Here is a 26,932-nt window from a genome sequence, read left to right on the forward strand (position 1 = left end):
CACTTCTAAATCTGGCACGTTAGTCTAGTTTCTCAAACTTCCTTTGTGACAAAGAACACTTAGGCCCCACATGTTTTTCTATACTCAGCACTCTTCAGGCCCACTTTTCATAAAGAACAAAGTTTTAAAATCATCATGGGTGATACCACACATGTGAAAATGAGTAGAAGACATGCTCACTGAAATGCGAATTCTGATGGAGTTTGCTCACTATAGTTTTGTGGCTAAAGATCCTACCACATGTCTCAGCAAAATGATAAAAAAAACCCCTGTGCAATGGATTCCTTGGGAATAACATAAACCTTACATTTAAATCCACATATGCTAAGGGTCACAACTGTAATTTGGTTCTTCTGACATGGCATGCTGTGTCACACCTCTAGGCTTCTGTCCATATATTCCAGGGCATGTTCTGTTCTTTTCTGGCTAACTTCTACTCATCCTTTAAGGCCCAGTTAACATGTAACCTCCTCCAGGATATCTTTCCTGACAATCTCCCTCTCCCAGCTGGATTAATGGCTTTCTTCATATTCCCATATAAATAAACATACACCTCTCTCAATGTCCTTATTACATTATGTTGAAATGATTGTTTGGGTGTCTTGCCTCTACTGACCTAAGTTCCTGAGGATAGGGATCAAGTCATATTCCATCTTTGTACTCCAAGAAGATAGCACAATGCTTTGTGCAAAGATACCTAGTAAATGTTTAATATAAATGCTCACTAGCATCTCCTTAATATGATCCTCCTAGATCTCATATGTCATACAAGTGACTGAGCCTATGTTACTACAAATGGAATAAACGCCAGTATTTTTATAAGAAAAACAGCTTCCAAGAGATGATACTCCTCCCTCCAAGACTGCTGAGGAAAAACCAACTGTGTTGAATATTAGCTTAGGTTATTAACATCCTATCTGGCCCACCATGCTCCAACCCAACTGCAAAATATCCATTATAAGATCTAGGACTGCTACTTAGAAATGCTTTGTCACAGGAGGGCTGGTTTCCTGGCTTATGTGAAAGACATCATTGAGGATTAGCACTGCCAGGCTTGATGTTTGGACTTAATGGATTCATGTGAGCCTGGTCAGATGATTTACTGTCATTTTAATAAACCTTAGCAGAATGTCTCCTATATACAGACAGGGCCTATGTTAGGCACTGGAAGTACAGGGAGAAAGCAAAAAAGCAAAAAAGCAAGCACTTAAGGAAAGCCTGCAATCATAGTAGTGATGGTATAAGTTGACAATAACATGCTGCTTTGTTATGTTTATTAAGTCTTATAAGTACAGTTTCTTTGAGAAGGAACCTAAGAGATCATCCAGTTAAGAAAATTTATTTTATAGATGAATAACAGATTCTGAGATATTTCTCCCTGACATCTAAAAGAAAAAAAATAAGTAACATACAATGAAAATAAGGAGAGGTGCATTGTTCAACTTAACCAGGGGGTTTCAAGTATCAGTTCATGTATGCTACCGGAAATATCCAACCAGAGACTTCATGCCTGAACATCAAAAATGTCGTACGAGGATATACTGATTGACATTTGCAATAAATGATCCAAGTTTCCTTCTGAGATTATAACCTGTTAAAAAGAAATAGTGATTTAAGCTATGGATTATTCAAAAATCATTCTTACACGACTTCAGAATGAAGAATGATTAGTCTGAAGCACAAAAATTGGTTAATACTAAATTTAGTATCTATTTTCTGAGCATGCTCCAACCAGCAAAAGGTGACAAAGAAATGTTTTCACTGCTGGGGATTTAAAAAAAAATCCATGTGTGGATTAGCTGATTTGTAAAATTTGCCACCAATAGCTCTCCTTTACATGGTAATTCACTACAAATACTTTTATGACACAAGTTTCCTTAAAACAAAAGATTTCTAAAGCCTCAGCTTAATCCTATTTGTTTCACTCAATTTTGATAAATTGCTAAAGCAATGAAACAATTTGGAAAATTCCACAGGGTTTGTGATAACCTGGTTATCCCTCAACTTTTTTGGCTTGTTCAGTAGCTTAAAGAATAGAGACTCTAGGGAAGGGCTATACATCCCTAAATACTCTTCTTTCTCTTAAAATGGTCTTTTTTTTTTTTTTTTTAAAGATTTTATTTATTTATTTGACATAGAGAGATCACAGTAGGCAGAAAGGCAGGCAGAGAGAGAGAGGAGGAAGCAGGCTCCCTGCTGAGCAGAGAGCCCGATGCGGGACTCGATCCCAGGACCCTGAGATCATGACCTGAGCCGAAGGCAGCGGCTTAACCCACTGAGCCACCCAGGCGCCCTCTTAAAATGGTCTTAAATACCATTTCTTTGTTGACGACTTCCAAATGTATGCCTCTAGCCCATACCTTGCTTAACTCCAGATCATATACTCAACTACCTACCTAATATCTCTTCTTGGATGTCTAACAGTCATTTTGAATTTACTACATTCAAAACTTAGTTCCTGATATCGCCCGAACCTGCTCTTCCTATAGTCTTCCCCATCTCAGCTAATGGCTACACTTCATTAATCCACATAATCCAGACAGTCTGCTTACAGAGTCTATGCTGATACCCTCTGTGTATACTACATTGCTCCAGCAAATGTTTTGGGTTCTAGTTGCTAAAAAGATGCAGAATCTGACCACATCTCACTGAATCTCCACTACTGCCACTCTAGCAAAAGCCACTATCAACTCTCGCTTGGACTACAGCAATAGGCTCGTAACTATCACTGGAATAATATTTTATCATCAGTATTTTATCATCAATTATTCGTACAGCAGCTAGAGTGATCCTTTAAAAATGTATCAGGTCACAACAGTTTTTTACACCTAAAACTTGCCAGGGGCTGTCTGAGTCAGGGTAAGCCGAAGTCTTCACAATGGCCTGAAAAACCATGATCTGGCACCTGTCAGATCCAGTACCTCCTGGACTATAACTCCTACTATTCATTCCTTTACTCCACTGCCACCTGCTAGAAAGGTCTCCCTGCTGTTCTTGGAATGTACCAGGCATGTACCCATTTCAAGCCTTTTTTTTTTTTTTTAAAGATTTTATTTATTTATTTGACAGACGGAGATCACAGAGAAGCAGGCAGAGAGAGAGGAGGAAGCAGGCTCCCTGCTGAGCAGAGAGCCTGATGCAGGGCTTGATCCCAAGACCCTGGGATCATGACCTGAGCTGAAGGCAGAGGATTTAACCCACTGAGCCACCTAGGCGCCCCTCAAGCCTTCTCCACTTAGTGTCTCTCCTGCTTGTAATGCTTTTCCTCAGATGCCCACAGGGCTTACTCCATCACAACAGCTTTTCTCCAGCATAACCTTAGTAGCATCTCTTAGGTGTCTCTGACATCCTCTAAGGATGCCAGTCCTTCCTGTCTTGGCCACTTTTTTCTACAGGTAATGAGCAATAGCAAGATTTCAGCTTTTCTGATAAATTACAAATAAAGTAAAAGTATCTAATGAAAATGACTAGTTCAGGGATTTTGCATATGAAAAGAAGAACATTTCTCTGATGTATCTAGGTATCTGCAGGGTAAAATGGAGGGACAACCTAGAGAAAATTAGGAGTATAAAAATGGAAGAAGGATATGGTGCTATGATACTAAAGAAGCAGACTATACAAAAGACTGAGGTTTCTACTATTTAATTCATTTTGTAATTATCCTTTATTTTCCTTTTATAAAGCACTGAAAAAAGGTGAATCTCTGCTCTCAAGAAACACATGATCTAGTTGGTGAGACGTGAAAATGTTCGACTGAAATACAGGTCCAATTAAGTAAATGATATCGTACATATGAAGGTTAAGTACCTGAACACAGAAAGGAGCCATGCATTCAGAAGGCGGCAAAGGGGGGTGGTGCCTGGGTGGCTCAGTGGGTTAAAGCCTCTGTTTTCAGCTCAGGTCATGATCCCAGGGTCCTGGGATGGAGCCCCGCATGGGGCTCTCTGCTCAGCAGGGAGCCTGCTTTCCCCTCTCTCTCTGCCGACATGTGATCTCTGTGTGTCAAATAAATAAAATCTAAAAGAAAGAAGGAGAAGGAGAAGAAGGAGAAGAAGAAGAAGAAGAAGGCGGCAGCGGCAAAGGGAACAGAGATTTCTTGGAGGAGTTAAAACAACAACAACAACAACAAAAAAAAAACAAAGAAAGAAAGAAATGAGGGCCCCTGGGTGGCTCAGTGGGTTAAGCCTCTGCCTTTGGCTCAGGTCATGATCTCAGGATCCTGGGACTGAGTCCTGCATTGGGCTCTCTGCTTGGCAGGGAGCCTGCTTCCTCCTCTCTCTCTGCTTGCCTCTCTGCCTACTTGTGATCTCTCTCTCTCTCTCTCTCTCTGTCAAATAAATAAATAAATAAATCTTAAAAAAAAAAAAAAGAAAAGAAAAAGAAATGAGCCTTGAAGAAACAAGTTTTTGATAAAAAGAGAAGTGGTAAGGAAAGGCATTTTAGGATGACAACCCAGTATGAACAAAAGCCCATAAGAAGGAAATGTACTAGCTTTTTAAAGATAGTTGAATAGGGGAGCCTAGGTCAGTTAGGCACCTGACTTCGGCTCAGGTCATGATCCCAGGGTGCTGGAATTGAGGCCCCTGTCAGGCTCTCTGCCCTGTGGGGAGACTGCTTCTTCCTCTGCCTACCACTCCCCTGCTTGTGTGCTCTCTCTTAAATAAATAAATAAAATCTTAAAAAAAAGATAATTGAAGGGTTCATGAAGCTATAAATATAGGGCTCTGTTGGGAGATCAGCTCCCAAAGCAGGTCTAAACCACTGTTTTGCACTTTATTCCAAGGATATTTCTGAAAGCTTCTCAATGGTAATAGTTGAATAAGCTCCTTTGGAATCTAGACTTAAAGATCCACAAGCTACCTGACAATACCAAAATCTATATATCCAAAACCCGAACACCATGATTTTCTTGTAAACCTGGTTTTCTTACAATGTTCTCTATCTCAGCAAAAATACTACTATTCATCAGGTTACTAAACAAGCCAAAACCAAAACCAAGCCAAACCAAAGCCCAGGAATAATTCTTCACATCTTCTGCCTTTTACCCCTATTCAACACTAATCCTATCTATTTTACTTTCCTAATTTCCATCAAATTATAATACTCTCCCATCCATCTCTACTGCCACAACCTTAGGACAAACTCTTTTGTCTCCTCTCTCCTGGAACACTGACTGATCTACCTGCATTCAGTTAGGCTTTCAGTTAAGCTGGAGAATTTTTTTTTTAGAAGAAGTCCTGGGGTGCCTAGTTGGCTCCGTCAGTAGAGCATGCGACTCTTGATCTTGAGGTGGTGAGTTTAGGTCCCATGCTGGGGATAGTTGGTTTATTTTTTAAATAGCTGGTTTACTTAAAAAAAAAAAAAAAAAGAAAAAAGAAAAAAAGAAGGTAAAAAGAAGTCCTTTTTTTTTTTTTTTTTTTAAAGATTTTATCCATTTATTTGAAAGAAAGAGTAAAAGCAGGGGGAGAAGCAGGGAGAGGGAGAAGTAGGCTCTCTGCCTAACAGGGAGCCCGATGTGGGCTCAATCCCAGGACTCTGGGAACATGACCTGAGTCAAAGGCAGATGCTTCATTGACTGAGCTACCCAGGCACCTCTGAAAAAAGAAGTCCTAAACCACTCAATGCTTAAATTCTTTTAGCAGCTTCCCACAATTACAATAAAGAACAATTATCTGAATATGGTCTATCAAGTCAGTCCTATGTGATTAGGCCCTGGATCATCTATTTCTCTAGATTCATCTTACAGCACGCTTCCCCTACTCTAGTCAAACTCGCCTTTTTCAACCCCTGCTGCTCATCCTTTCTTCTCATAGCAGGGCCTCTGTAATACTGCCTACTTAGCCCTTCTTCAACTTTCAACCAGACACTTTGCTAGGTGTTTGGTATATACTGATGAACAAAACACGGTGTCTTTGCATTCATGAGGCTTAATGGTTGAGTGGAGAAAAGGAGAGATGGATGAACCAGTAATTAAAAATGTAAATTGAGAGAAATACTACAAAGGAAAAAAGAAAACAGAGTGATGTGAGAAAAGGAATAAGGAGGGGAAACCTACTCAGACTGGGAAGTCAGAAGAATTCCTGAACAAGGATTTGAATTGAGGTCTCAAGATAGAAAAGGAAGTTACTTTAACCAGGCTATAAATGAGGAAAGGCATTATTACTGTGAGTTTCATGTGCCAAGAGAATACAGAATTTGGCATTTCATCAAAATCCAGATGAAAATACAGAATTAAAGCAATTCCAAAAAAGAAAAAAGATTTGTCCATTCACATCTTAGAATTCACTTGGTAAATAATTGAGACTATGTTACCAAAAAGGCTTAAAGGAAGGAGAAGGATGCTAAGATAAGAAAAGATAAGTAAACAGGAAGGGGCCCACCTGCCCCTAATAGAGTATATGGATAACTGTATTTACAAGGCTTATATAACCAATGAGTCAGCAAAAAGTCAGATGTCAATGGGTCTCTTCTGTGCCCACTCTAAGCAGGTGGCTCTCTCTACTGGTTTAAAGAGGGGTCCAAGAACAAGATCTCAGGTTAGACTATAAAAACAATCAACATATCTTCCAGCAATACTTGCGTAAGATAGGGTGAGGAAAAGTAAACCTTCAGGCTTGGAAAAAACCAAGATACAGATCTAACTTAAAGTAGATTAGAGCAAAGTGATTCCTGTAGGATTTCACAGATCTAATGCAACCCATTTCTTTAACTTGTCATAAAATGCTTGTTATAGATTCCAAAATCAAGACCCCCAAATCTGCTGAAAACCTTCATTTTAAAGAGAAAAATGTCCTTATTTTCTTGTGGCCCATAAATATTTCAGGGTTACTTTCTACAACTATCTTTTCTCTAATAAAGGCTAGTATGTATTAATGGAAACAGAAAAACTTTTCATAGTGACAGAATTGGATCTGGCAAAGAAAAACATACAAAATAGAACATAAAGGGATTAAATCACAGTACAGGCAAAGAGATACAGCACTAACAACCACTTGATATTGAACAGCAACGATAATGAACCCAAGACAAACACCCACCAACGCACAGCTATGAAAATAGCAGACTCTTCATTTTGCCTTCCTCCACCTCCATACTTATGTTCTCAGCCTATTACTGTTCCAGTGGCAACAACTCAAAGCAGGGAGCTTTTCTCTTTTCCACCGTTAGGCCATAGGGAAAGCTAGGGGAAAAAGCAGGGCGGTGGGTGGGTGGGTGGGGGGAACTGTAACTGTTTAAAGAAAAGAAAGGAGATCTGTTAGTCAGCATTCTTTGCTCTGGAAATTCCTGGTTTCTGCCTATTCATGGACATCTGAGAAAACTTGATGATTATCTCTGAAGGTCACAACTGAATGATCAAAAATAATGTTTTCCTTTTTGGCTCCTTGGGTCATCCCTCTCCCTCAAACAGCATTCTGCAAAATGTTTTTGTTATTGCTAAGAGGCAATTCTATGTAGCTGATACAGAAAAGTAAAAATAATAGTTAGAAAAAAATCCAAGAATCCCTCCCCACCCCCTGCCCCCCAAACACAAGCAATACATTTATCTTACCAAAACCCCCTGTCAGGCAGTCTGCTGATTTTGCTTGCCACAAAGCTCATCCTTCATTGTGTACTGCCAGACCAAGCTTGGACAGTGAAAACAAATCACAACCTCTCTTGACTATGTGCTCTTTCCATTTGTCCCAGCTTCCAAACTGCAGAGGAGCTGTGGCATAGTCTGTCACGGCTGCACATACTTGGTTTCCGAGAATAACGCTGTAAATGAGGACAGCTACCACTGGGAATGCATTCCCCTACCAAAGAGCGAGCCGAAATGAAGCTTCTAGTGGATTCCCTGGGCTTCTCACCTTCACAGCCTCAGAGAAGTGTCTTTCACAGAACAGGCAGGTACAGCCGCACCACATCAACATCCCCGCATAGCCAATCCTCCGCAGTGCCCACCTCAGACTATGTACAGTTCCGGTTCTGTCTCGTCCATCAACTCTTAAAGCTTTCTACATCTGGGAGCCTGGGAGGACTCTGTGCTGAATAAACAGAAAGCTTCTGCCAAACAAGCATTGTGTGTGTGTGTGTGTGTGTGTGTGTGTGTGTGTTTTGCTAGAGCTGCTAATGCAAATGAATAGTTTTACTCTGAGAATGGAGATCACAGACAGTATCTGCCTCTCTTCTGGAGCTGTGAGCATCTTTTATAAAAAACAAAAGCATCAAACTGGTTGAATTTAAAGCTACAGGGCATGAATTCACCATTCACATCTTTAGTTTAAAACCAGATAAGATTTACAAATAGCTTAAAGAAGGTTAAAAACATTCTAAAAAAGTGTTCAGGTAGCCTGCTTCAATAAATACAAAGAAAAAACAATCCACCCATGTTTGGATAAAGGATTAAAAGACTGCTGAAACAATTTCTATGCTTTCCTAATATATCTTCTCTTATTTTTTATTTTAGATTCACAAAATAATTTAAATGAAAACTGAGCAAGAAAAAACTGAGCATGAGATGCTAAAGTCTTATTCACTATGGATGAAGGGGAAAAACACTTCTGAAGGAAAAGTACTGGAATTGTTTGAAGTCTACACAATAGATTGAAACACCACAAAGTTAAGCCCAGGCTCGGCTCCCGCATCATATACTATTTACTGAATACCCATGATACTGTATGAAAGAACTGAACATCTTAAAGAGACTGTTGCTGCACTGAAAAAGTCACTTTGGGAGTTAGACAAACTATCAAATCTGAGTTTTATTATTTCATTTGTAAAAGCAGTTCTGTGGAATGTGCACAGAAAGAACTTCAGGGATATAAAATATAGTGTAGCACGTGCAATGTATAATATGTAGAAACATTTCTCGGAGGTTAATACCCAGAAAGGGATCGGATAAGAAGACAATTTGATAAAGGTCAGTGCCTAAAGCTGTGATAATTCTGTACTTCTACTTAAGTATGGAGTTGGAAGCTCAGCCCAGCACAGTACTAAGAGGTCAAAGAAGGTCTTTCCATCAGCATTCACCAGCTTCACATAACTTCCTTCATTTAAATCAGATGAAGCCCTCTGAATGAAATCTGAACCATCTTAAATGAATTTGAAGAAAATTCTCAGTTGAAACCATAGCTCCAGAAATTCCTCTTCTATCTCTAGAGACACAGAATTCTGACCTTGACTCTCCAGAACAAATTAATAAAGAATTTAATGACTAACACAAATTTTGTCTTTGCTTAAAAATTAAGTTGCAAGGTTTCAACAGAGTATTTGTTTCTACAAAAACAACAGAAAAAACAAGCCCTAGCGTCAACACCAGTGAATGTTTGCTTAACTCTCTTTATTACCATTTTTAATACATCTCCTTTCATGACAATCATGGTTATTTTAGAAAACTTTGAAAACACCAGTGGGCATAAAAGAAAGCAAAAATTATTTGTAATCTCACCACTTAGAGAAAACCAAACCAAACACTAACATAAGGTTCTTTTTTTTTTTTTAAGATTTTATTCATTTATTTGACGGAGAGAGAGACTGAGCATACGCAGGGGGAGCAGCAGAGGAAGAGGAAGAAGCAGGCTCTCCACTGAGCAGGGAGCCCAATGTGGGGCTCGATCCCAGGACCTTGGAATCATGACCTGAGCCGAAGGCAGATGCCTAATGACTGAGCCACCCAGGCAACCCGACGTAAAGCTCTTCTATTCTCATTTCCTACCACTGGGATTTTTCTTTTTTAAAGATTTTATATTTATTTGAGTGAGTGAGAAAGAGCGCACGTGCATGTGCGGGGTTGTGAGGTAAGAGGCAGAGGGAGAGGGACAAGCAGACTCCACACTGAGGACAGAGCTCAACACTGGGCTCAATCCCATGACCCTGACATGACCTGAGCAGAAATCAAGAGTTAACGACGGTCGTTACCATGGAGCTCAGTGCAGGGCTTAATCCCACAACACTCAGATCATGACCTGGGCTGAAAATAAAAGTCGGGTGTTCAACCAACTAAGCCACTGAGGTGCTCCCTCACATGCTTAAGTTTGCCAGATAGTTATTATTCATTCCCTCCATCCAGTTTTCTCCCTGAAATGCAAGTTATAATTGATATAGGTGGCTGGAACTATAGTAGGAGCGATAGTGATAGAGAACTACTAGTCCTTTTGTTTTCAAAGAAAAAGAACATTTTTGTCCCAAATTGAAGTGACAGTCTGTTCCAAAATTTCAAAAAAGGACAAATCTTAGAAAGTGAATTTGATTTGCCTCGGTTTATATTACTGCGATCTGAAAAGAAGCCATGAATATGTTCAGATTTTGGCAAATGTGATCAGTTTTGATGAGCTTACTTCCTTGACTTACAGATTAGTGCCTTCATCTTACAACATGAAGATTATTTTTTATCTTCTGTGTAATTTTACTTCATAGCAGAGTAACATTCTGGCTTTATGTTTGATTTATTATATCCTTAATGAATAAAAAACAAAACAAACCAACCTGAAAAGAAAAAAAAGTTCTTTATTGATGAAAGAGCTAATATTCTTTACAATTTTATCCCTTTAACATTTATTATAATGTTTTATTGCCATTTTGGCCAAATAACCAAGTACCATTTCTCACCATGATCCTGTCTTAATCAAAGATTCAAATCTCCTTTGCTGACTCTTTTGATTTCTCTTTCCCAAAAGTGGATCCAAAATTCAAAAAAATAAAAACTTTCAGAATAACTTTTATACTAGGCGCCCGGGTGGCTCAGTCCTTAAGCACCTGCCTTCGGCCCCAGGTTCTGGGATTGAGTTCTGCATCAGATTCCCTGCTCAGCAAGAAATGTGCTTCTCCCTTTGCTTCTCCGCCCTGCTTGTGCTCCCTCTCTCACTGTGTCTCTGTCAAATAAATAAATAAAATCTTAAAAAAAAAAAAAGGTAGTAACTTAAAAACAAACAAACAACAAAGAACAAGACTCTTAGGAACATGCTTCTAAGCTGGTTATCACTTAAGACAACTTTAAGACTATACCCCTACACTGCGTCAGGATGTCTAGGATGCTTTTTAGTCCAGAAGCAGATGTTGCACGGAAACAGATTGCTGACCCAAGTTCCATCTGAATGAAATGACAAAGGGAAATTTTTTATTGTAGTTATTTGTGCAGAATATAGTTGATGTTATCTTTATGTTCTATTTTTTGTGGCTATATGAGGAAGTCCTTTCCCTTTTTCCTTAAACTATTTCCAAGACACATTTTAGTAGATTCTGTTTTTATGATTTGAAATAAAATATTAAGTGGTATCTAATTTTCATTGATCCTCAGCATTCAGGAACATACTGAGTTTTCCTTAAATTTTTATGGCAATACAGTTATTTTGCATAGGCTTGATAACACTTCCCATCTTCTTTTTATCAGGCTATAATTGGGTTTTGTAACCATATGTACCTGTAATGTTATATCTGAGACTGATTTTCATTTAGTCAGACATGAAAAACCACATTAAGGAACAACAGTCAACTTCATATATGGCACAATGCTTCCAAAAAATCCCCCCTAAGAAAACTGACCTGATACTTGGTTTCAGGGTCCCCTGACTTACAGATGCTGAGCAAGGTCACTTACTTCCACACTGCAAGCCTTAGAGCAAATGCTGGGATATTTGGTATTAACTAACCTCAATTTATCAGTAAAGCAGGTGAAATTTAGTGAAAGAGTTTCTTGGGCATGGTTGCCTAAGCTTGGGATAGTAAATAAAAAAGGTGTTCAAAAGTCCAAGCTAAGATTCTTTTTGAAAACTTCTATATACAATTTTGTAGCTCAAAACTAACAGCTCTGGATTTGCAAAGAAAACTCAATGATGTCTGTATGATTTGAGCATTCTTATTGTATCTACGTAAATAGGTCAAAAGTCATGAGACCATTTTGTGGTCAAAAATAGTCTTTGAAAATTATTTATGATCAATCATAAGAGAGATAAGAAACTGTCAGCAAAAGCTGTGAAAGACTAAAATGATAAAGATTTCAAGTGTCCTTTCAAGGGAATGTCCACTATTATCTACTGGATCCTTTGGGATTATGGGACTGCAAAAAAGTCTTCAACTTTGACTTTGGCTAGGTTACTCTGCAACTCTGTAGAAATGGAAATTATCTACGGATGGTGTTGGTGATGCAATGCAAATGAATTCTGTCTTGTAGGGAATATAAATTTCCTGATTTCCTTAAGTCCAGTTCTCATTTGGACCAATTTTAACACCCTACCAGTTCCTAATAATTGGTTAATTAGTGAGTTAAAAAAATCTTTGTGCATGTGTTCATTTGGTATGAGAGTCATAATTTTACCTTTAAAAACAACCTTTAACATTTGGATCCTTACCTTTTATTTCTCAAAGCATCTAATTAAAAAGCAATTGTACAGCTGGAATTAACAAGTTACAGCCTTCTGCCTATTTTTATAAGGCTCTTACAAAAGAGCTAAGAACTATTTTTACATTTTTAAAGAGCTGTAAAGAATAAAAAACATGTAACAGAGCAAATGTGGCCCTCGAATCCTGAAATATTTATTATACAGCCCTTTATAATAAAAATTTGCCCATCTTTGCTTTAGATCAAAATCATAGCATGTCAATTGACAAAGACATTTTATTTTTTTTTTATTAAAGATTTTATTTATTTATTTGACAGAGCGAGATCACAGTAGGCAGAGAGGCAGGCAGAGAGAGAGAGAGAGAGAGGGAAGCAGGCTCCCTGCTGAGCAGAGAGCCTGATACAGGACTCAATCCCAGGATCTTGAAATCATGACCTGAGCCGAAGGCAGCGGCTTAACCCACTGAGCCACCCAGGCGCCCGACATAGACATTTTAATATGAGTGACCAACTAGACAATATAGAAGAGACTGAGGATTAAGTCAGCATTTTAGCAGCAGCAAAGTTACGTTAGGACCCAGATTAAGAAAATAGACTCCTTAACTAAAATACTATTCAGAGATGTATCAGGCATACTGTATATGGAGAAACTGTTTAATACTATTTTTCATTATTTTTCAGACTTCTCAATACTAATTAAAGTTTGCTTGAATGTGTCCTTGAACAGAAATAAAATCAAATATGTTTCATTAGAATGCAATTAATGCAATAAATTTTCATACTGTTGAATAAATACAATATAATTTGGACATTAACAGATTAAAAAAAATAATGTGCTAAATTCAGAATTTATAGACAAGAAAATGTTTTTCCCCCAATAATACAAATCTAAGAATTTTTATTGTGTTCAACACTGCTGAGTACTGGGGGGGTGCTGAAAATTTCAAACCTCTTTAATGTGCAACATAAATATATATAAAAGTGAGGAAAATGAATCTTGTATACTCTTCACCCAACTTCAATTATTATCTCATGGCCTGCACTTCTCCTTCCCCTGCAATTATTTATACGCAAATCCCAGACAAAAAATGTTCTTTATAAAAATAAAGGCTAGGGGCGCCTAGGTGGCTCAGTGGGTTAAGCCTCTGCCTTTGGCTCAAGTCATGATCCCAGGATCCTGGGATCGGGCCCCATCGGGCTCTCTGCTCGGCAGGGGGCCTGCTTCCTCCTCTCTCTCTGCCTGCCTCTCTGCCTACCTGTAAACTCTGTCTGTCAAATAAATAAATAAAATCTTAAAAACAAAAACAAAAACAAACAAACAAACAAAACCACCCCCCCCAAAGGCTAATTCCAGAGGCTTTCCTATATTATTAAAGCCTATCTTAGCTGTCAGAACTTATGAATACACTACTTTATTTTTTGGATAAAACGCTTAATGTTCTCCTTCGCTTTTACACTTCACTATATTTTAATCTTGAAGGATCTACTGGGGTATAATGTCCAAAGACCACGAACTTTGTTTTGTTCCTAGACTGACCTTGATGTGGATGCCTAATGACTGGTTAAGTTTTTCCCAAAGTGGCAAGAGATGGAAAAAGTTGAGTCAAAGAAGAAGAAAGATAAATCTAATAAATCAATTATCTCTCGTCACAGATGGCAAAGAAAAGATTTGCAAGCAAGACTGTGAAGTTAAGGGGCACCTGGGTGGCTCAGTTAGTTGGACATCTGCCTTTGGCTCAGGTAGTGATCCCAGGATCCTGGGATCCAGCCCTGTGTTCAGCTCCCTGCTGTTGAGTAGGAAGACTGCTTCTCCCTCTCCCACTCCCCGTTTGTGCTCTCTGTCAAATAAATAAAATCTTAAAAAAAAAAAAAAAAAAAGACTGTGAAGTTAAAATGTGTCACATCAGTTCGCTGTGCATTTCTTAATGTCTCTTCTGCCTTCTTCCACCAAGCCACTAGTTCGGCTAGCATTAACCTCCCAGTGGGATTCAGTAAGAGGTAGGTTTTCTTTAACTCCAGCGGCTCTCCTTGTATAAAAGCAAACCCCCATATCCAGCCAGTGGCTGGAGGAGCAACAAATGACAAAGCAAGGAACTGGTAAGGAGTTTAAAATCTCTTGAGATTAGTACGGTCATATGAACTTTAAAGTACTTTCTTTTACTGCAAAGAATGAATTAGTTCAGAAAGGAAAGCAAGAGAGGCTTTTGTTTAATGTCAAAGCCAATATCAGAATCATGAGGTTTCAGGAAGGAAGAATTTAAGCACTGACCTTCTTTAGAAACTAACTAAATTACCTGTCTAGTTACCTGAGACACTTAACTTAAAAAGTACAATAAGCAGAGAAGGTTGCTCATGTAGGCTCTGCCTATCTCAAAGGAATCATGTACTACCATGTCACCTACCAGCTGAGGGGCTCAAAGGCGCTGTGGGGAGTTGTTTCATAATTGCAAAGCATCATAAACCCCTGATAGGAAGATAATCCCCTTACTCAAGGAAGAGCCATGTAACCCACAAGTATTGCCTACAAAGCAACCAACGCAAATCATACAAAAATTTATTTCATAAAATAAAATGGTATAATAAAATAATATTTTTTATGTCATGAGACATAGTATAGAATAGTGGTTTCCAACCTGAAGTCCACAAAAGGGTCAAGTTGTTTTTAGGACTTCTAAAGGCCCAATGGAAAGTGTACAGTCACCCATAATAAAGTTGTATAGGCAGATTAAAATGAGAAATATTTAATTTTGTCTGGGATTATGACTACTCCAGGTAATGCCTATACTTGTATCATTCAGAAACGATGACTGGAAAAAAGAGAGAGAGAAATAAATAAATAAATAAATAAATGACTGGCTCTTAGCCCTTGATTACTTTTCTTTTTTTGAAAGGAAAATAACATATGGTGTTTGTAAACAAATATTTCCAAAATAGCAGACTCATGAGGAAAAAATATATAGTCTTCGGTGGGACCAACTTGATTTTAGTTCCTTCAATGTTAAAAAAACCTCAAAACCAAAACAAAACAAAGAAACAAAACAAAAAACTCAGAAATTAGAAAATATAAAGTAAATCATTAGAATTTGCTCAAGCATATTCTTTGTCTGGAAAACTACCACCTGGAGGCAATATATAGATAATGTTGTATTGTTTTAGAAAATGCTTTTCACCACAGTGAAGAGTTCTCTTGCTATACTTCATGAATGTCAGAGCTACATAAGCCATCTCTTGAAAATCCTTACTTGATCTATTTTATACTTTCCAAATCCCAGGTGAACAACAGACCATACTGAAGTTCTAAGGAATGAAACATAAGCATACTGTTCACATTCTCAAAAAATATGAAAACTGCTAAAAATGAAGAAAAATGGTATTCAGTGGGCCATTGGTCCATGTAAGGAAAACAGTAATTTATCTCAAATTATTTTTTGCAAAATATTACTAGCCACAGATGGTGGGGTAGAGGGGGTGGGCTGCAGGAGTAGGTGGGAGGTACATATGAAGCTATTACTTTTTAAAGTAACCTGTTCATTATTCTTTGCTATTTAATTTTCCACTAAACTGCACAGAGTCCTAGTGGTTCCAAATACTCTTTAAGAATAGCCAAATGACTCTAAAAAAGAGATATAACCAAGAAAGAGCAAGAAGCAAGATGAAGACATGATACTACAGGTATTGACTACTTATGAAAACATAACTCTTCCCAAACTTCTTAAAGTTTGTTATTAAAAACCAGACAAATGGTCAATTTCTCATTCCTTTACCCTTTCTCTTAAGAAACCATTATGTTATATTTCTACATTACAGAAACCATTATAGTATGCTATCATTAACACCATTAAGCTTAGACAACAGACCTTATTATATCCCTAAGTTGAGGTTGGAAGGTTGCTAGTCTGCAGAGGAGATGGAACTAAATCTTTGCATTGGCATCCATCGGTTGTGGACTTGTGTGATTTATGGAGCTTAAAACAAATCAAGGCTTAGTACCTATGAAACAGGACTGGCACTTGCAGGGTTAAGAGTTAGAGATGAAAAACCAGAGAAAGCATAAATAGGATAGTTGAAGAAAAGAGATGAACTGTCAAAGGGGAATGAAAAGACAGTAAGTATAATATTTAGCTATTAACACCAGAACAGAGCATATACTTGATAAATATTGAAATTTAGGACAGAAGACAGAAAAATTTCTCTCTGTTGTAGATTAGATGATTTCGGGGTTAATGTCCATTTGCCTTCCATTTCTTCCTGAGATATTATGTTTTAAAGGATTGTTTTCAGTTTCAGTAGTTTTAAGCTGAGTGGTCACAAGCTTGAAAAAGGTGAGAGGCCAGAGGTAAGACACTGAAGCATGGTAAAGACTGGAGTAAAGTGGTGGCAGAGGAAATGCAAAAGAAAAGGCCTAGTGATTCTTCTGAAGAAGGAACCAATAGGATCTGCTGACTATACACTGGAGATTAAAGAGAAGAAAGAATCAAAGATGAGGCCCAAGTTTCTAGCCTAAGAGAATGATGATGCACTTCCAACAGGGAAGATGAAAAGAACAGTTCTGGGGAAAGAAAATTATGAATCAAATTCAGATATTCTGAATCATAATAAGGAAAAAAAAAGTCAGAAATAGTTGGAAGGAAAGTAGAGCTGAAATTCTGATCCAAAAAACTTGCATCTCCAAGATATATTTCTGTAACTAGTGTCAATATTTAATAGATACCAAACATGAAACCAAATATTCATATGCTCTTCAGTTCAAATGTATTTACACTAAATGTAAATAGCACATATAAGTGAACAAGTCAAAGCAACTAAATTTTCTGAATTCCAAATTCCTATCAGGCTTAGAGTAATCAAAATGGCTGAACGAGAATCTGCACAGTTCCTGAAAAACAGCACAAGCACAGGTTCACTGTCAAAGCTGAAGTTAGGAAACAACTCACCCCTAAACTAGATCAGTGCATACACAATAGATATATAGTAGTAGTGATTCTAGCCATAAAAGAGAAAAGAAGATAAGGAAGATAACATGATACCTTCTTCTGGGGTCAATAAATATGTTCTAATATAGAAAGTGCAAAGAATTAATGTCCCTTTGGATTCTAATTTACATACCAATGTTTCTTCAAAGGAAATTCCTAGCTATAAGAGGAAATGGCACCAAATGAGTGCTGTGCTGAAGGGCCTAAGTGTACTAAAGGCACATTACACCCCAGATGTCTGTACAGTTTGGGGTTCTCACTTTCTAATGAGGAAGGAAAAGGAGAAGAAGGAAGAATAGAAGAAAATACGCCTGCAGACTGTGCTCCCAGCCAAGGTTACTCTTGACATTTTGGCCATTAAGGCCTTCATGGGCTCTATGAACTAAATGCCAGCATCACTCCCCTCCCCAAGTCTTTGTGACAAGCAAAATACTCCCTCACATTTCCAAAAGCTGGGAAGGATGGCTGGGAGAAAAGGGGATAGGTTCCTGGACATCCTAGATCTGAGAGAATTTTACAATTCAAGAATTTTCACAAAAGATAATTCAATCTTTAAATATCTGCAAGACTTCAATCTTGATTTTACTTGTCTGAATCCAACAAAGATGCCATCATGTTCACCAGCCTGATTTCCTTAGACTCAACCTATTTGAAATACTTAAAAACAAAACAAAACAAAAAACTAATATAATAAGGGTGTCTGGATGGCTTAGTTAAGGGTCCAACTCTTGATTTCAGCTCAAGTCATGGTCTCAGGGTTGTGAGATCAAGACCTACATCAGGCTCCATGCTACGCACGGAGCCTGTTGAAAATTCTCTCTCCTTCTCTCCCTCTGTGTACCCTCTCACTCTTGTTCTCTCTCTCTCAAAACAACAACAATAATAACAAAAAACACCAAAGCACTAATATAACAATAAAATTACTTGTTCCAAAGAAGAGAGAGGAGACCCTGTTCTGAGGTTTTTGTATTCCATTGCAGAACACAACTTGTAAAGTGTTCGAATGGGTAGATTAACATAGCAGACCACTAAACTCTCAACAGTAAAATAAGGACCTATGGACACAGGTCAACAATCTGTGGTCCTAGTCAAGCTACTGATAAAATAAGGCTAACTAAAAATTATATAAGGCCAATTCATTTATGATTATTTTATGAAAATAAGGGGTGACTGCATATGGAAGGCTCAGCAAATATTTACTTCGGGTTCTCCAGAGCAAGGCAGACAGTGTAGCTGTATCAGTAAAAAATAAAACCATGTATCTTATCCCCTCAAATACATGCTTATATTATTTAAGTATAGCTGGTTGTGGCTGATTCCTGAATTGGAATCTTCCATTTTTTGTATTCAATGTTTTACAGAACCACTTTTGATTACTAGGCAATATTTGTTTACAAATTAATTTTAATTCTCTAAAGATTGAGTTAATTTCTGAGCTTCTATAATCATGTAAAGATAATTACCAAAAAGAAAAAAAAATTCACAGAATTCTAAATTAGAGTTGTAGGAAACCTTAAAACAGTCTACCCCATGACTGAGTGAATTTATTAGAAATGTCTGAGGGACAAATTTCTCATATAAGGCTAAGAAGCAATAAATATGGAAGACCTCTGTTTTTAAGCCATTATTTAGAAAATCAGTATGGAATTGTTTCTAGTTTGTTCCTGACTAGAGCAGCCACTCAGGAAATAAACATCTTCTATCTTTACATGACGCTTTTTGAAAAAATAACTTTTATTTCCTTATGATTTGATAAAAATAAGTTTGTAAAACACCTGAAGTTAACATTGAGGAAACTGCTAAGGCTTTTATAAGGTATTACAGAATTTGCAGACTGTAATCTAGGGAGTTAGAAAGGAAAAGTCCTAATTACAATTCCTAATAGCCCAGTGCTTGTTTTAACCTTAAGTGGAAAACTTTAGTCAGACAAATTCATCCATGATCGATTGATACAATGTTCTTTTAGTGTCTCTTTGTAAACAAAACTGAGATGGGGATATTGTTAGACATTTCATTTATTCTTCTCAACTACTAGGAACTCTGCTCTCAGACTGTTCCATGTTTTAATCATATTAACAACAATGTTTCTGATACAATATTCTAAGGTAAGGTACTAAGGTAATATTAATAATACTTCTTTCTAGAACTTTAATTTCCAAGAATGACTAAGACCTCCTAATTCTAAACGTATTGCAATGTAACAGGAGCTGTGTCTGATTTAGGTTAATTAAGATCCCACTACGCAGCCTCTTTTTGGTGCAGTACCTAAATCACTTTGTTAAGTGTTAAGAGATTTGCTAGAGTACCTAGTCATAGCATTTAATTTAGTTCCTGTTTGCTTTCTCTTCAACTGAAAATGGTGTTAAGAGCAGTTGCCCTTTCCATAAATTATATAAATGTGGTACAGCTGAATCACATAATGTGATGACTTCTGCTCTTCATTTGAGAATACCAATGGATTCCAATTCATTGCAATGGCTCAATGGCTCAAATTTTTAATTATTCTTTTCAGCTGCTTGATATCTTCAACTCTGATTAATCACAGCAATCTCTTTCTCTTTCGTCAAGGATTTAAATGAAGAGGTTGAACGGGACAGGAAGCATCCCGCACCAAGCCATCAGAGACCTTGTTCCAGGGTGATATTTATTCTGAGTTAGTACAATTTTCATACCTTCATTCACTTACTCAGTTATGAATAATTACTTATAATTTCCCCCTAAAGATATCATGAAAAACGCTGTTAAAGGCACTCCTAAAATCTAGATACACTGTGTTCAGAGTACCTCTCATCTACTAATATAGTAATCCTATTAAATAAGGAAATGAATTTACTTGGGGGTAACTTAAATTTAGAAAATCTGTTTAGTACCCTAGTAATTAGGGCTTCCTCCGTAAAGTACTTTTTTATGTGCTGCTAACCACTAGCCTTTAATGGTAACAATTTAGAGCTAAGCAGACTGAAAATCTGTTTTTCAAATAGTTAGTAGCACCTAGAAAACAAGTTTCTAAACCCAGTTTTTTAAAATTTTTTTTTTAATTTATTTGACAGACAGAGATCACAAGTAGGCAGAGAGGCAGGCAGAGAGAGAGAGAGAGGAAGAAGCAGGCTCCTTGCTAAGCAGAGAGCCTGATGTGGGGCTCGATCCCAGGACCCTGGGATCAGGACCTGAGCTGAAGGCAGAGGCTTTAATCCACTGAGCCACCCAGGCGCCCCTAAACCCAGTTTTAACATTAATAAAAAAGTGAACTTAATCATTACAGTTTACCTTAAGACTTTTTTTTTTTTTTTTAAGATTTTATTTATTTGACCGAGAGACATAGTGAGAGAGAGGGAACACAGCAGGGGGAGTTAGAGGGAGAAGCAGGTTTTTGGCTGAGCAGGGAGACAGACATGGGGCTTGATCCCAAGATCCCGGGATCATGACCTGAGCCGAAGGCAGACTCACAATGACTGAACCACGAGATGCCCTACCTTAAGACTCTTAATGATTTAGAAATTTTAGATCCCCAAGTAAATGTTAAAAGTGCACATATATACTCATTTCACTATTCGTTTTTTACTAATTTCAAATTCCAATTTATTAATTGGTAGATCACAAAGATTAATCTCAAATAAAGATATGCTGCTCTTCCCTAAGGTGGATTTTGTTTCTCTGAAACAATACCCAAGTTAAAGAAATTATAAAATGCGTGTTTTTTTTTTTTTTTAAAGATTTTATTTCTTTGACAGAGAGAGACACAGCGATAGAGGGAACATAAGCAGGGCGAGTGGGAGAGGGAGAAACAGGCTTCCTGCCAGGCAAGGAGCCGATGTGGGGCTTGATCCCAGGACCCTGGAATCATGACTTGAGCCACAGGCAGACACCCAATGACTGAGCCACCCAGGTGCCCCAATGAATGCTTTCCAAAGCAGATAATCGCCCTATACCAAGTAATAAGACTTTGTCTAAATCCAGATTTCCCTATACACTATTCCAGTTCAAGTAAGGCAAAATCCCTCATTTACTCTCTATAAATAGTATGTAATTAAACAATAATGGTCATGGGATGCCTGAGTGGCTCAGTCAGTTAAGTCGGACTCTTGATTTCACTTCAGGTCATGATCTCAGGGCTGTGAGACTGAGCCCTGCATAGGGCTCCACACTGTGTGTTGAGTCTGCTTAAGATTCTCTCGCTGCTTCCCTCTGCTCCTCCCTTCACCCTCAGGAAGGAGGACAGGAGGGAGGGTGGAATGAAGGAAGGGAGGGATGAAGATGGATAATCAGTTAAGAAATCACTTTTTAGCGGAGCCTGGCTGGCTTGGTCAGTAAGGCATGTGACTCCTGATCTCAGAGTTAGGAGTTTGAACCCATACTGGGCATAGAAATTACTTAAAAAAAAAAAAAAAAAAAAAAAAGGACTTTTAAAATCTATTAACTGTCTAGAAACAGAATATATGCAAAGTTTGAGATCTGAGTCTATCTTTCTAAGGGCCATAGGAAAATGTATTATTTTACTTTTAAAACCAGTCTATACATGTCTGTGCATGTGTATTCATGTACATGATATTCATCTGAGCCTCCTAAAATGTGAAGATCTTGAGAGGTTATCTTGTGAAACAGGCTTATGTTACAGATGAGAAATAAAAGGTCTGGCATGTTAACTGAATTCCCCAAGTTCCTACCTAGTCATGTAGGGCTGGTACTATAAACCAGGTCTCTTGAGTCTCAGTCTCTTGTTAGTATCATTCTTCTTTTTAGAAATAACAATGCAATCTAGAGCCCTTGCCTCCAAGGTGAAAACATTCATGCTGATCAGTCAAAACCACAACCACCTGGTCAGTAAGAACCAATAAAATTTCTACCTTACTCTAATCCTGCTTTCATGCTCCCGAAGAAAATATTAATGGAGTATAGTTCTTTAGATCTTGCTTATTGTTTGAGGTATGAACTGCTGCTGCCTAGAGGTCCTGCACTTGGCATTACCACTTCTCTTTATCCAGCTCCAAAACTCAGAGGTAATCTGAATTATAATTAATTCAGTGGAGAATAACAGTCAAATGATGTAAGCAATTTACCATGGCCCATACAAGTGAAAACATTAGATAAACAGGCAAAAATTGGATTTTTTTTCATAAAATGAACTATATTTGATAAAATATGCATGATAAAATGTATGCATGGTAAATGTAAACGCAATGATATAAAATATAAAGGCAGCTTCAGTTTAGGAAGAAGTATGTAATAAAAGTTCTCTCTTCCTTTCCTCTCTCAAATTGTGTGAACTCACTGGCAGTTTGGTTCTCCAAAATGAAAATGGACCTCTTAGAAATTAAAAGAATTATCTGAAGACAAGAGTTCTGGTAAACTTTCTCCAGACTACCCACTCCCCCATTTCAATCTCACATACTAATCCATGTAGTCTTTACTTCTTAAAGATTTGTGTTCTAATTAGTATCTTCCTACTGTTGCCAATTTTGATCTTAATAGCTCTTTGGTGTGACTCATCTTGGAGTATTTTTTTTTTTTTAAAGATTTTATCTATTTATTTGACAGACAGAGATCACAAGTAGTAGGCAGAGAGGCAGACAGAGAGAGAGGAGGAAGCAGGCCCCCCGTGGAGCAGCGAGCCTGATGTGGGGCTTGATCCCAGGACCCTGGCCTTCAACCCTCTGAGCCACCCAGGCGCCCTTCATCTTGGAGTATTTGATCTCTCATTCTGAACACACCTCATCTCTAGTGACCACCATTAACAGAATAAATGAAAAGCCTTAATTTCCAGGAAACTTAAAATTTTCTTGATAACTGTTAAATAGGATAATATGGGATCTAGTTCCTTGGTAAGGAAGAAGGCTGCACCATCTTTGGGCTGGAGGGGGATATCAAAGATATTTAATGTTGTGGCACTTCAAGTGGGCATCAAAATAATTTCTTCCCATTTTTAAATGACAACACTATAACATATTTCTGTATATCTTGGTAAACTTCTGTGGGTATACTAATAATGTAAATTCCATCAGCGTTATCAGAGAATGTGATGTTTTACACTTTGGTAGAGATTACCAAATTACCCTTCAGAAAGATTACAGCAATTTGCACTACACCAACAGCGTGGGCGAATGACTGTGCCAGCTCTAGGGTACCGAACTTTTGCATCTGATTACTCTAAGTGAAAATAAAATCTTATTTTAATTATCAATTGCATTCCTTTAATTAAGGATAAACTTGAACTTTGTTTGATTTGTAATTTGACCACATGTATTTTTTTTGTGAGCTCTTCTAGATCCCCATAAGAATCTTCTTGCAATCAGGACATAATTAAAACATGCCTACATTTTTAAAAAATATTTATGAGGGGATGGGGAGGGAGAGAAAGAGTGTGTGTGTGCAAAAGCAAGTGGGGGGAAAAGAAAGAATCTCAAGCAGTCTCTGAGCTGAGTGCTGAGCCTGATGCAGGGCTTGATCTCAAGACCCCTGAGATCATGAGCTGAGCTGAAACCAAGAGTCAGGTGCTTTAACCAACTGCCCCACATAGGTGCCCCAGAATGTGCCTAGATTTTTAAAAAATAGACAACAGAGGAACCACCAGAAATAAAAAGCCAACTTGAATTAAGCTTCTACACTCTCCAGAAATGATTCTCTATAAACTTTTCCTCACAGGTTTCCACCAAATATAAAATACTTTCTTCCACCCAGGTATCAATCTGAACAGTCTGTATTCTCTACTTATACACAGACTTCCTCAGACTTCCAACAACCACTACACTTTTCATGAAGAGCAAATGAGAATTAAAGGACATATTCTAACCATATTTCCTGGGCTTACACATCTCAAATTTTCCTATTTTACTTATCTGAAAACAGTAATCTGGATTGTTCCCCAAACTATAATAAAATCCAAGATAAGCTCCTAAATATATCTAATAGAGTCAAATAGAGGACTAATAGAAGACTTCTTGTATTTTAGGTAGATGCAAAGGCAGTTTGCACATGTACACTCACACATGTATCCCTCTCCTACCGCCTTCCCCTCTACATATGGGGATTAGAAATATAAACATGAAGATGACAATTATGGCAATAGAGAAGGGAGTTCTCTATGGTTGTATTTTCTGCCCTCTTGAAAATATATATTGAAGAGAAAATTTTTTCCCTCCTACCTCAAACCCTGTCCCCAGTCTACCTTACAACACAAACATTCCTGTCCATGCTCAAGGTAACAATATATAAACTGAAGTCCAAATGAACCCTACCTTTAGTTTAAAGGCCCACTGTTATTTAACTGGAATCAAATTATGGACACTCCTTATTCCCCGGCTGAAAATACTCTCCCTTTTCTAAACTTGTAAACAATACAGCTTTTCTATTTTGTATCATCTTCCTATTTTTAATTATTTTTGCAGGTTTTCATATTTTCTAATACAGATCATTAAGTCCTTAAGTCAAAGATGTGTCTTATGCATTACTGAACTCCTGAGAGCACCAAGCACAATACTTTTTACTGAATGGCCAGTCACTGTTTCATTCTTATAGCAGGTGAGTTAATATTTGTGAAGTGGTTTGAATAGTGCCTGCACATGTAAGTTTATTAAATAAAATTAAAAAATGGACCAATTTTCCCTTTCTACTGAGTTTTTCCCATCAACATGATTTTTCCTATCTCCCACCATAACCTTCTTTTTGATCCCATTTCCTCTACCAGTTCTCTGCTCCCTATTGAAGTAAAACACATTAAAATGGTCTAAAATTTAGTCTCCAAATTCCTCTCTTTCCATTCTCAAACTTACTCAACTTGTTTCAACCTCATCATTCTACCAAAAAAATGTTTGGGAAGATGACCAATCATCCCTACATTACTATATCCAAAGATGAGCTCTTAGTCCTTACCTTACTTGACCTATCAGCATCATTTGACAGAGCTGCTGTTTCTCTCCCCATATGAAGAATCCTAGATTTTTCTTATTCATCATGGGCCACTATTCCTCCTCCTGCTCTTCTCAAATAGGATTACTCAGGGCTTAGTTCTTGTTCCTCTACGCTCCTGTATTTACATTCATTCCCTCTCTTGTTAACTTCATCTAGTCTCTTAACTTTAAATACCATCTAAATTTGATATACCTCCTTCAATTATATTTTCAGCCCAGACCTCCTAAATTCCAGACTCATATAGTCATTCTCAGACATCAAACGGACATCTCAGACTGAACTCTTACTCTTTCCCACAAAACCTGCCCCACCAGCAGACTTTATATCTCGTTATGACAAATCCATTCTTCCAGCCATTGAGGCTAAAATCCTTGTAGGCATCAATTTCTCTTTTGTAACTTACATCCAAACCACCAGAAAATTCAGTTGGCTGTACATTCAAAATACATCCCAAATCCAACCAGTTCTTATTATCTTCACTTCTGCTATTTTAGTCTGAGCCATGATCATTATCTTGTCTGGGTTACTAGAATGGCCTCCTTACTGGTCTCCCTGGCCACCGTATAATCTATTCTCAGTACTAAGCCAGAACGACCCTTTAAAAATAAAAGTCAAATCATGTCACTTCTCTGCTTAAAATTCTTCATTGTATTGCTTTTACATTCAAAGAGAAAGCTAGTCCTTAAAAATGGCTTCAAGGGGATTTCTGATCTGGCCCTCTGTGTTGGAGATTAACAGCCACAAATACATCCAATCAAGTATGCCTTTCTCTTTACAATTTGACTTTCTCATGCCTTCCGTCAAAAAGTGGAATCAATTTCTCCATCCTGTGACACTGGGTTTGGTCATGGACTTGGCTTCAGCCAAATGAAACATCAAATGTGGCACAACAGAGACTTGAAATGTGTTTTTTTTTTTTTTTTAAAGATTTTATTTATTTATTTGACAGAGAGAGATCACAGTAGGAGAGAGGAAGGGAAGAGATCACAGAGAGAGAGGAAGGGAAGCAGGCCCCCTGCTGAGCAGAGAGCCCGATGCGGGACTCGATCCCAGGACCCTGAGATCATGACCTGAGCCGAAGGCAGCGGCTTAACCCACTGAGCCACCCAGGCGCCCCTGAAATGTGTTTGTATATCGAGGCTTGCTCTTGCTGCACTGGGATCCCCAGTAGGCTTTACATCTCAGTTAATGAAAAGTCCATCCTTACAACTGTGCAGGCTAAAATCCTTGTACCACAAGGAGACAGTCTCCACTAACAGCCAGAACCAATTATAAGGCACGTAAGGGGGACCATCTTAGACCACCAGCTCCATCTAAGCCACCCAGCAATGATACTGGCTTCCACGGAAGACCAGCACAAAATCCATCCAACTAATCCCAGCCCAAATAGCTGACTCACAGAACTGTGAGCAAATAAAATAGTTGTTTTAAGTCACTCAGTTTTGGAGTGGTTTTACAGTAATAGACAACTGAGAAACTCTTATTACATCTTTGACACCCCAAATCCTACTACTCTTTCTTCCCTCTTGTTCTAGTTATACCAACTTCCCTTCCATTCTTTGTATATAATCAGGAACACTCCTGCTTTTGTTCTGGCTGTACCCTCTACTGGGAATGCTCACTTCTCAGACAGTTGTATGGCTAACCTGCTTATTCCTTTTAAGCCCTTCCTCAATGTCTCTTTTTTAATGAGGCTTACACTTACTATCTTTTTAAAAATAGCAGTCTACCCCCAGCC

At 37.9% G+C, this 26,932-nt stretch overlaps 1 protein-coding gene across 8 annotated transcripts in view; it reads right to left on the reverse strand.

Annotated features, from left to right (window-relative positions):
- TMCC1 (transmembrane and coiled-coil domain family 1) overlaps positions 1-26,932 on the reverse strand; it is a 254,562-nt gene that overhangs the window by 31,585 nt on the left and 196,045 nt on the right. Inside the window, exon 1 of one of the 8 annotated variants that reach the window (XM_032349514.1) lies at positions 7,848-8,198. The exons of the other annotated variants lie outside the window; for them this stretch is intronic. Within the exon in view, the coding sequence (XP_032205405.1) occupies positions 7,848-7,910 (63 nt within the window). The 5' untranslated portion in view covers positions 7,911-8,198. Of the gene's footprint in view, positions 1-7,847; positions 8,199-26,932 lie in introns of those variants that run through there. 8 annotated transcript variants of the gene reach the window in all.

This window comes from Mustela erminea, chromosome 1 (genome assembly GCF_009829155.1).
Source record: "Mustela erminea isolate mMusErm1 chromosome 1, mMusErm1.Pri, whole genome shotgun sequence".
In the NCBI taxonomy this organism is placed as follows: Eukaryota; Metazoa; Chordata; class Mammalia; order Carnivora; family Mustelidae; genus Mustela; species Mustela erminea.